Source organism: Hirundo rustica, chromosome 6 (genome assembly GCF_015227805.2).
Source record: "Hirundo rustica isolate bHirRus1 chromosome 6, bHirRus1.pri.v3, whole genome shotgun sequence".
Classification (NCBI taxonomy): Eukaryota; Metazoa; Chordata; class Aves; order Passeriformes; family Hirundinidae; genus Hirundo; species Hirundo rustica.
The window spans coordinates 55,924,135-55,934,873 of record NC_053455.1 but is presented as its reverse complement, the minus strand read 5'-3'; the positions used below and the strand labels follow the sequence as shown (position 1 = coordinate 55,934,873).

The 10,739-nt window shown below is 45.2% G+C and overlaps 1 protein-coding gene across 1 annotated transcript; it reads right to left on the bottom strand.

Annotated features, from left to right (window-relative positions):
- Nucleotides 1-1,185: 1,185 nt before the first annotated feature.
- DEPDC7 (DEP domain containing 7) lies at nucleotides 1,186-9,927 on the bottom strand. Its single transcript, XM_040067528.1, has 9 exons — nucleotides 9,837-9,927; nucleotides 7,200-7,587; nucleotides 5,513-5,643; nucleotides 4,419-4,608; nucleotides 3,435-3,649; nucleotides 2,180-2,322; nucleotides 1,859-1,984; nucleotides 1,681-1,759; nucleotides 1,186-1,505 (listed from the first exon to the last, which is right to left on the bottom strand). Exons 1-9 carry the CDS (start codon nucleotides 9,907-9,909, stop codon nucleotides 1,291-1,293), a joined length of 1,560 nt encoding a protein of 519 aa, XP_039923462.1. The 5' UTR covers nucleotides 9,910-9,927; the 3' UTR covers nucleotides 1,186-1,290.
- Nucleotides 9,928-10,739: the final 812 nt, after the last annotated feature.

The following is a 10,739-nucleotide window of genomic DNA, read 5'->3' as shown; positions in this document are numbered from 1 at the left end:
AACTAAGAACTATAACGACTATAAAGGCTTATAGTTCCCTGCTAGTTTTCAGGAACTGATTATTTTTAGAAGTCCTTTCTAATTAACTAGAAGAAGCTTTTTACATGTTTTGTCTTCCACCCCCCATCAGGACACAGTAAAACATTGTCCTGTTACACACTGAGTCCTTCAGCTCCATTTCAGAGAAACACTCTGGCCCCCAGCAGCAGACAGCAGTAATCACTGAAGAGTTAGTTAGTGAGACATGAGAGTCTGACACAGGATTGTGTTTTTTTAAGAACAGCTCACCACATGTGACCATAACAGTTATTACTACTTTGTTGTCATAATCAAATTAGCTTTTGCTCCTAAATAAAAAGACAGAGCTCAACACTTTAAATGGAACAAGAGTTAGTTGTTTTGGTTTTTTCAACAGCAACTGTAATGAAGTTTTGGTGGTATCATTCCAAAGATAACTCCACGAGAGTTAAAATTAGATGTCTGATCATGTTATATATAATGATTAGTTGCCTGTGTTGCAAATCTTGGGATTTCCACTGTAGACCAGACGTGGATAAGAAATGCCACAAGAAAAGCCAAAGGCCCTTCATTCACTCCAGCACTTATTCTAATTACAGTTGGTGCCATCACTAAGAGCTACAGACAGAGCAAAACCCTGGAGGGACAAAGATAACCAGCTACAAACAGTACATCCTGTGGCAACCAAAGCCAGACTGACTTAGAAGTCCAGACTGACTTTACCACCCCAGGAGAGCCAATTCCTCAATATGGTGCCATCTGAGCTTAAAACGGCACAGTAATTTGTCACACACATAGGTTAGTTAGCTGGCAAGCCTGAAGAAAAGTTGTTGCAAGAATCAAGCAGAACATGTTTTTCAGCCCTCTCCAGCACACAGCAAGTCAAAGATCAATGTTATGTGATAGACACATGATCCAAGGCAAATTAGAGGAAAAAAAGTGTTCAGTGTAAACTTTGGTGCTAGGGCAAAAGGTGGCAGAGAGATTTCATTCGTGGTGTCTTTCATCTCAGTGATTTTGATACGAGTCATCAAACTCGGCTTTTGGGGAAGAAAAGAAAGGATTATTTTGGTCCTATAGCAATTAAGAATGAGAAAAGCTAAACTATAAATACAGATTAAACTCAGGTACTGCTGGCTTTGGTAATAATTGCATAAATTCCATCCATTTCCACAAAATAATTTTATTAGGCAGATACATGAATATAAAAGATTTACAAATATATTAGTGTTTTCACTGCTGGGGCATACAAAGTAATCAATATTTAAAGTCTCACACACACATATTAGTAACTCTGTCTCCGAAATACTGCATAAAAATACTTGGATTACTACTATGAAACTGTTCTAGCAGCCTCTTTCTCTCTTTGTCAGAGAGCTTTGAATCTTCATCAATAGCTTTCAATAGCGATAATAGCTCATCCTTTGTGGTCTTCTCTGTGTTGGAGCGATACTCTCTTTCATCAAGCTTTTGGCAGAAGGTATAACCTGAAAGGAAACGTGAGACATTCAGAGCATTATCACCACACTCCACTCCCCCTCGAGCCTACAGACCCACCCTCTTTTAGATCAAATAAGTTATTGTCACGGCGAACTTTTTTTGCATCACCCATCTCTCATTTGAGGGCATGGCAAGATTACACAGCTCAGTGTGAAGTGTTACCTGTTATCTTGCTGGGATCCTGGCCTTTCTGCAGAGCCAGCAGTTTATTGCTGACCATTTTGTGCAGTGCCCCTGGGATCTGGAACAGAAAGAGAGGACAATGCAGAAGTAGCTTAGAGAAGGCAGTTCTCCACAAGCACAGCAGATAAACAAAACCTGTCCATTTTCTAGCTCTTACCTTTAACACATCTCTCTGGTTGTCCACAAGGAACAAGATCAGGAGGTCAGTTTTCCCTCTGGATAAGTTTTTATTGTTGATAATAGCTTTAGAGAATGTCCTTTTCACAACCATCCTGTTGTCACTCTAAAGAACAAAGGGAAATTAATGACCTGAAGAGAAAAGCCAGTCTCTCCCATTAAGAAGGGCAATGCCTTTGTTCTTCTGAGACATTGCTTTTCCTGTAGTCACAAATTTAAACTACAAAGGTGTTTTCTGACCAGTACCTGGGACCTCTGGATTTCAGAAAGAGTAAAGAAACTGTTAAGAATGCAGATTTACCTCCTTCTGGAGCTTGAGCTCAGAATGATGTGCTGCAACAGCCATGAAGTACAGCAGTCTCCTGAACTCCTCCCTGACTTGGCTGTCTAGGAGCTTCAAATAGAGCTGAACAGCTTCTAAAGATTGCTCCATCTTCCCATTCACTGGGGAGAGAGAAAGATATCTATTGCCATATTCATTTAAATAAATGTTACCATAAAACACCTAAATGAGCCACTGAAGAGATGCCCATCTCTCTAAACAGAACTGGCCAAACACAGCAATTCATTCTCACAAAAATTTCTCCCAGGCTGAGGAGAGCTGCTTGCAGACTCTCTGACATCCCACACACAGGTGTTCAGCCTGGCATTAAAGCTCCCTTGTAATTAAGTTCAATTACAGCTCAGCCATCTTAAGGGGGATGTGAAATACTGAAAAAGAAAAATGGTCCTATTAAAAAAAAAATTAATGACTTCTGCTTGTGGTAATAAAGATCTCACAAAAACTGAGGAGTATGTCTGAGATACATGGGGTAGTTTGATTAATTAATTGCAAATTACTTTATAGAACTTTTCTAAGTTTTAATTTGCCTTACTATGCAGAATAGCCATTTTAGGTTTGTGAATTGTTTAAATGAAGTAGGTTGGACTAATATCCTTTATCTTGTGAATTGTTTAAATGAAGTAGGTTGGACTAATATCCTTTATCATGTAGAGAGGAAGAATGGGATATAAATGCAAGAATTCCAGTTAACATGGAGCAAGAAGAATAATCAAGGCAGAGAACTTATGAAAAATAAGGACATCTGGGGTAAAACGTTGAGCAGTAAAATAATCAAAAGCTTTTAAAATGCTGTCCAAACAAAATTTAAGAAACATTTCTGTGTAAAAAAGTAAAAGTTGTCAATGGGGTACCAAGCATCCACACACACAGATTTCAGTTTAGCTCTTACAGCCTAAGTATTTACTATTAAGCTATAGTACCAGCTAGTACCAAGTCATAGCACTCTGGTTTCACACCCATTCTACACAGACCCGAACAACAATTACAGAACTGCCTACAGTAAGAACCAAAATGTCAAAGAACAGTCTTTATGACTCAAAATTAGTAAAAACCCAACCACACATAAAACCCTCAAACAAACAAAACAGAGAACCAACAAAAAAAGAAACCACTTGCAGAAGTCAGCTTTTAGTCTTGGCTCCTGAGGTAAATGCTCAGTTTCTTAGTACATATCTCACATAAGCACTGGAACACAGTTCTCTGTTTTACTTACCTAATAGTTCTGCAATTCCTAAATGAATTTCAGATGCGTGGCTTAAGAGTGGCTCCTTTTTTTGGCTGTAATATCTACCAATGTTTTCAAACAGCAGCAGTTTCCAGGCATCTGCTTTGTCTGGCTGATCGGGCAGGTTCCTGCTAATATACACCACCATATGATCGGGCAGATATTCCAAGCAATCAATTGCTGCCGAGAGCCACTCGTCTGTCCTGGAAGACAGAGGGGTTTGGGTTTGTAGCTTTAATTGTGGATGCCCTTCAGAGCTGGCTGCAATGCTTCCCACAGAGAGCAGGTAAGCTGGTTCCTTTATCGCAGCGAAAACTGCGTGTGTAGGCACTTAAACCCATAGAAATTCACACACAAGACACTTCATCTGACACACTCGGGTAGATCACAGTCATAAGCCTCTTTGTTATGTATTTAATCAAGATGAAAAATTAGTAACCCACAAGTAAACAGTCACAAGCAGTAAAACCCAAAGTCAATCATGTCCTCTGCTGTTAGATAAGGACACAATTATCGCTAGATAAACAGAAACATGAACCCTGATCTGATTCAGACTGGTACAAGTTTTTCAGAGAATGTTTTTAACTCTATGCACAGTTTCAAGCTCAGCATTCTTAGCTCTTTTAATACAGCAGGAAGAACTAAAGTAGTTCCTCACAAGTGATGTCTCTAGGAAAAACTTTCATTATGATTATAAAGTGTCTCGGTTCTTCCCTCAATGCAGCAAAGAATTTCCCCTCTGAATCCCATCAACTACTGCCATTGCGTTCAGAAACCATCCCAGTGTTCAGACATTCTCACTAAACAATTGTTATTTATCAGTTATTCCAGTGAAGTCCAACAAGGAGAATGTGCCTGCTCACATCCTTCCTGCTGGGCTGCGACATTTCTACCCAAAGATGAACTGTGCTATACATTCCCCTGAAAGCAGAAAGATTTCCAGAGCTGTAGAGGACAGCAATGGTTACTCACTGCGAGTCACTGAAAGCCTTGAGGATCTCCCTGTCCAGGTAGTTACTGGTGATGACATATCCAGCTGCCTTGCTGGGCTGTGGGAGCTGAGGTCTGATCTCCTGGTGCTCAAGCAGAGACTCCAGGAGAGGGAGGTCGACCAGCTGCAGCAGGCGAGCAATTGTTTGTTCTTGCCACACTTCATTAATAACTGGGAAGGGTGGGTACACGAAGCACAGGGAGACTCAGCACGTGTAAAAAAAAACTCTGATCACAAGGAAGATAACTCCCCTTCCTCCCATCAGACCTAACCTAACAGATTGGTTTTACCAAAACAAGAGACTTGCAGTAGCAAAGCACGTGGCTCTTATCAGCTTGAAGTGTCTTTTATCACCACAAAAGGCAAAAACTACCCATTTGTTTAGTTAACTACAAGCGTGGGAGAGCGGCTTTTCGGATAACTCTGAAGTGCCTTACACTCTTTGTGCTCTAATTTGCAAACAATCTTTGTTCTAGATAAGGGATGCAAAAAAAAAAAAAAACCAAACAAAAAAAAGTACAACAGTGACAGTCTCCTTATCACAGCTTCCTTGAATATTTCCTATGATGAAACCACAGCTTCTAGGATGCATTAGCACTTTTAACCAAAGGAAAAAACACTTTAGATCATAGTTTGGTCTGAAAGACAAGCCATGATTTTGTGAAGAAGAGTTTCACACAGGACTGAAGGAGTGCTGGATGTGCAGATACACATTTCACTTCCAGAGAAATGCAGACTATTTGCCCTAACTAAAACAAGCACACAAGTAGTGCAGGTAACTGAATATTATGAATATTGCTAACTCAAATCAAGCTCTGCACTTTGGGTATTCTTCTCCACAGAAGTCAACGCTGATTTATTTCAATCAAGAGATAATGCCTCTTATCTGATGAAATAAAAAGGCAAAAGGCAAACCTGCAACAAATATAATTTGCCTTTTCCTCACCTGGTGTTCAAACCAAAATACTGTGTCGGTTTGCCTCCCTGTCCAAGCTGAGGGGCTCAAGTCTTCCCAGTGCTACAGATGTACCCTCCTTCTCCCCCAGACAAATGACTGTGACGTTATTTGGCTTACCTCGACGGGACAAGCTATCCGAGATGTTTACTTGAGGGCTGCTTGCAGGCTTTAGACTTAGGTTGTCCCAAAGATCCTCCAAGCTTTCTGGTTTGAATGGAGAAGGGTGGAACAACGTGCTCTTCTCATATCTGAGATTAAAACCAGTTTTAATATATAATCTATAACCATATATATGGATAACCAAACATATAATGCAACAAACAGATAGGGGTAACTGTTCCAAGATCAAAAATTTTCTCCTGTATAGATGCTTACATCATCCTCCCCCTCATCTCCCCTGCCTGACACTTCCTCTGTCCAAGTCACCCAGGAGAACGTACAATACCTTCAAAATTGATTTGCATGTAACAGAACCACTCCAGCCACAAAATCACTGTTCCTCCGAGCATAGCTGTATGATTTCAATTCCCACAGCTTCTTTGTCTCAGGGCATTGCAAAATCCTTGACGGCCACTAACTTTGACATGGATGAGACAATTTGCATGTGTCGCTAGATCTGTTCCTTTCACTAAAGGAAGAAATGTAACCTGATGGATCTGTGCCCTGCCCAGAAGAAAAACGCCTTCATTCTACACTAATAAAATAGGAATAATCCTCTTTAATGACTGTTTGTTCAATATATTCTAAGTCTTACTTTAACAGCTCTTGGGATGAAAATATTTTTCAACACCACATATAATTAAAGTGGCTTTAATTTCTCATGAATTCTCTTTTAAATAAAGACTTGGGACAGTTCGCTTTAGGACAGAACAGGAGCTAGTGGGAGAAAGGGGAGAAGCAGGACATAAGAAGTATTTTTAATCACTGTTCCTCTACTTTTTTCATCAGACTTGATGCACTCAAGTTCATACTTGCTACTTACATGAATATGTCAATCAAATAAGGCATTTCCATTTTGGGTCAGCACTATTTACAATTTTCAAAAGTGCACTTTGCTAAAACTACCCCATTAAATACATCCACGTAGTTTCTTGTAAGAGTATATCAGAGTAGGTGAAGAGATGAACCCTTAACAGAAACTGTTTAAGGGAAGTTATTTAGCAAAGTGGCACCTACACATTCTGCTTTGTGCAAGTTTAGTTAGTACCAGGGTTTTTCTTGCCCACTCCTAAAAGGACAGGGAAACAAAACCTCACCATTGCACTTCCCTCTGGTTCTAGGATGGAGTGCAATAGCATAACAGCAGAAGAGCCTGCTACCCTGCCTGAGAACAAGCCATATATGCATAAAGAAACTGCTGAAAAAAGCTAAATTGGAAGCGTAGTGAAGCAAAGACGATGAAAGGAAAAAACAATTTTTCCTTAGAAGTTGCACGGATTACTGGTTTATGCCAGAGCTAGATGTGCAGTGACTAAAGAGTGCCCTGTTTCATCAGCCTGTTTGATGCACCTGAATTCCAGCTGGTTATATTGATTTAGATCAGCATGCAAATGCACTTAATTTCTACCCTCTCACCTCCCTCCCCCCCAAGGCGACGTGATAACAGCCAGAGAAAACCAGTAACCATGTAGGCTGAGTGATTTACTCTCTTCAAATTGCTCTTTCCTACCTGTCTTCCACCCACAAACAACTATGCAGTGTCTATTTTTACCCTGTAAATGCACAAGTTTTCTTTTCTCTCCCCCAGAATACACAATACTTTCCCCTTGTAAAAATTTTCTTCTCTTCACCTCCACGTACTAACCTCTGTGGGGTACACTGCAGGTAATCTTTCTCAAGCTCCGGCTGGTTTGAGGCATTTGTGAATCTGTAGAGGCTGCTGCTGCTGTCTTCAAACGCGGAGCGCTTGTCTTTCCCAAAGACCCTCGTGGAGACAGCCTCAAACACTTTGCAATCCATCAGCGCTTGGCACACGCGCACCACCTTCGCCCGGGAAATATCCACGTCCCCAAAATACTTGTTCTGCAGAAGATGGGCAAAGACAACGTCCACCGCGTCCGAACCAATGAAACAGTCATGGTGACACTTCAGGTTCTGGCGGCGCTTCTTCACTTCCACTTGAGTTTGGAGAGCGCTGATAATGCTGCTCCAGACGAACGTCGCTCCAAACGGCTTCTGCGCCAAGCTAAAGCCTGACAACACAGACAAAGACCGAATTCATGCTGCGCTCACAGAGAACAGCCCCTCTGCTGGCTTCTAGCTTTCATGAAGCTTGTAAGGATTTAAAAATCTTTGAGACTTCCACTTTGGCTTGGCTTGCTCCGGCATTAACACTTGGTTACTTCCTCAGCAAGTCTGTCTGCTCTGCGCCACTGTCTCCCTCTCTCTCTCTGGTGCTTCCTCTCGCCACACCAGCCTAAAGCTTTGCAACCGGGAGTTCCTGTTTTTTTCAGCCTCTCACTTTGTCCTTTTGTGTGTCCCTTGGTCAGCGAATGGTTACCCTTGGCAGAACCACTGCTAAGAACAGAGGTCCCACAGCCACAGACCAGCTGTTAACACCCCACAAACCAGCTGTTAACACTAACAGAGCAACACAGCTGGGCAAGGAAGAGGGAAGCAGGGATGAGGAGACACATCAGAACCCTGTCTGCACGGAACTGTGCAAACACAGCAGCTACCTAACAGCACTGCTTAGCACACCACTAACAAGTCCACGGGTTCTCTGGAGACATCTCTCACTCCACACTTAGGCCACCAGACAGCCCTTTGCCACCTCAGCTCTGTTCACCCAATGCCACTTCCGTGAGCCAATCCACCTTCCCTCCCCCAGTGAAACCAGTGAACTATTACTCATTTACCAGTCTGATTAGACTAAAATGCCAGCAGCCAACAGTTTGACCTGAGGTGACGCTCAGCCTCCACAAGGACTTAAAAACACGCCAAGTTTGCAGGTGGCACCTAGCTGGGGAGAGCTGCAGCCACCAGAGAGGCTAGAATTAGATTATGTTTTTCGGTAAGTCAGATGAATAATTCACTAAGAGTGAAAGCAGAGGAAGAAGAGAGAAATCAAAAGCTGAAGGGCAAAATATGGAAGGAGTTGGCAGCAATCCTACAGAAAGCCAGCTGGGATTGTGACAGACCTCAAACCAAATGAATTAACAGTGCGATGCAGTGTTTGAAAAAAACAACAACATGCAACTCCTTCTGGAACATATTACCATGAGCGTTTTCCACAGAGATGCAGGAGGTGGTTTTTTCCTGCTCTTTAGTCTGAAGTGGCTTTAGTTAGAGTTGTATTCCAATTTGGGGCACCAGTTTTCAGCTGATCCCCAGCTACAAGAAAGCCCAGAAATCGGCAAATAAGCAAGGGGAAAAGGAATGGTAGAGGAGCACTGACAACTGGGAAGAGGGAGAGAAAGCAAGGAGCCACAATACCATTTGAACACACAAACATTTCAGAAAGACAGCAATAGTTATCTTTCTGAAAAGATTCATGTCAGGAAAACAAAACCAAACAAGAAAAACAAAGCAGCTCTTTAATACACAGCACTGAACCAGCCAAGGTAGAAATCTCCCAGCACCTCGTTTCCAAACCTTTAAAAGTTCAAGTCAGACGAGGTACATAATTGCCGATCCTTTAACCTGACGACACCTTCAGGAAGGCAGAACACAGCATTGACTTTCAGCCCTACATTCCAATAGCCAGCTATGCTCTTTGGGAGGAAAGAACCCCCGAACCCAACACCACTAAACATACAACAACGTTGGTTTCTGTCGCTAGAATAAACACCAACACGTACAACCTGCAATTAGCTCTAGCTACTACTACTCACGGCTTTAGCACGCACAGAGCCTTCCTTACACGCACAGATCCTCCGGATCTTTTCTGAGGGAAGCGGTATTAAATATGGCACTAAGGCAAGTTTCTACAAAGTTAAGGCGCTCAAGGTGGGGAAAGAAAAAAGGCAAAACCATTTCTCGGGGAGCGCCCTTACGCCGCTTACGGTGCGCTACCGAGGCACCTGCTCTTAACCCGCGCTGGGGACACGGAGCTGCCCAAGGCTCCCTGGCACCCACGGCGCCCGCAGCTCCGCGGGCAGGGCAGAGCAAGGCGGGGCACAGCAGGGCAGAGCCCCGCGGACCCCCGGCGCTGCCGCCCGGCCCGAAGCTGCCGCTCCCGCCGGCGCAGCGAGCGCGCAGCCGGGACGGGAACCCCGGGCGGAAGCGGCCGCCGGAGCGCGGCCAACTTTTGAACCTCCCGGAGCCGGGAAAGGCGCCGAGCGCAGCTGCCGCCGGCGGGGACCCGCACCCCACAGCGGGAAGAGCCCCGCCATCCGTCCCGCCGATCCCGGGCTGCGGGCAGCGCGCTCCTCCCCTCGCATTCCCATTCCCATTCCCCGTCCCGCAGCCCGCCGCCCCCGGTGCCGGTGCCCGGCCGTACCCGGCGGCCTGGCGGCGGGGCTGCAGACCGCGCTGAGGCTCAGAGCCGCCGCCTTCTCTCGCACCGTGGCCATGGCGAGCGCCGGCTCCGCGCATCTGCCGCGCCGGGCGCGCCCGCGGCGCTTGGAGCCCGCGGGGGCGGAGCCGCCGCTCCCCGGGGCGGGGCCGCGCACGAAGGGCAGCGACCGCCCGGGCACGGCCCCGGCAGCAGCCGCGGAGTCCTCGCCGGGGATACAAGGGACCTCGGGAGAGCGTCCGGTCTCATCCCCCTGCAGAGGTCACCCGGAGCAGGTGACACAGGAACGCCTTCGGGTGGGTTTGGAACGTCTGCTCCAGTGCGCTGCCGTCTTCAATGGAAAGAAGCCCTTCTTCGTATCGAGGTGGAACTTCTGCTGGTTTAGTTTATGGCCAGTGCTCCTCATCCTGTCGCTTGGACACCACCGGAAAGGGTCTTGTCACCTGTCTTTGAGGTGTTTATATGCATCGATGAGATCCCCTCTCAGTCTTCTCTTCTCCAGACTAAACAGGCCCAGCTCCTGCAATCTCTCCTCTTAAGAGAGATGCTCTCATCATCTTTGTGACCTTCCACTGGGCCCTCTCTGGTAGTTCCATGTCTTTTTTGTACCGAGGAGCCCAGAACCGGACGCAGTATTCCAGATAAGACAGGCAGTACCCACAGGAAAGTGGCTGCAGTGGGAAGGGTGGGAATGCTGTACGGAACGGGTGCTACTCGAGGTCCTGGTGTGAGAGCACCACTGGTCCTGGCTGGGGAACTGCGCTCTGACACGCAGGCAAGAGCAGCCCTGACGCTTCCTGCAGCACTGCCAGCGCAACCTGCATTCCTGGCAGCAGGACACGTGGCCCTGGTAACATAAAATGCTGGATTTCACAGAATCCCAGGTGG

What these genes read in the sequence shown, in the direction of transcription:
- DEPDC7 (XM_040067528.1), bottom strand. Translation starts at nt 9,909, where the DNA reads ATGGCCACGGTGCGAGAGAAGGCGGCGGCTCTGAGCCTCAGCGCGGTC. An exon ending in GGATAGCTTGTCCCGTCGAG is followed by an intron (nt 4,609 to 5,512) that starts GTAAGCCAAATA and finishes CACCCTTCCCAG; the next exon opens with TTATTAATGAAGTGTGGCAA. An exon ending in GGATCCCAGCAAGATAACAG is followed by an intron (nt 1,506 to 1,680) that starts GTAACACTTCAC and finishes GTTTCCTTTCAG; the next exon opens with GTTATACCTTCTGCCAAAAG.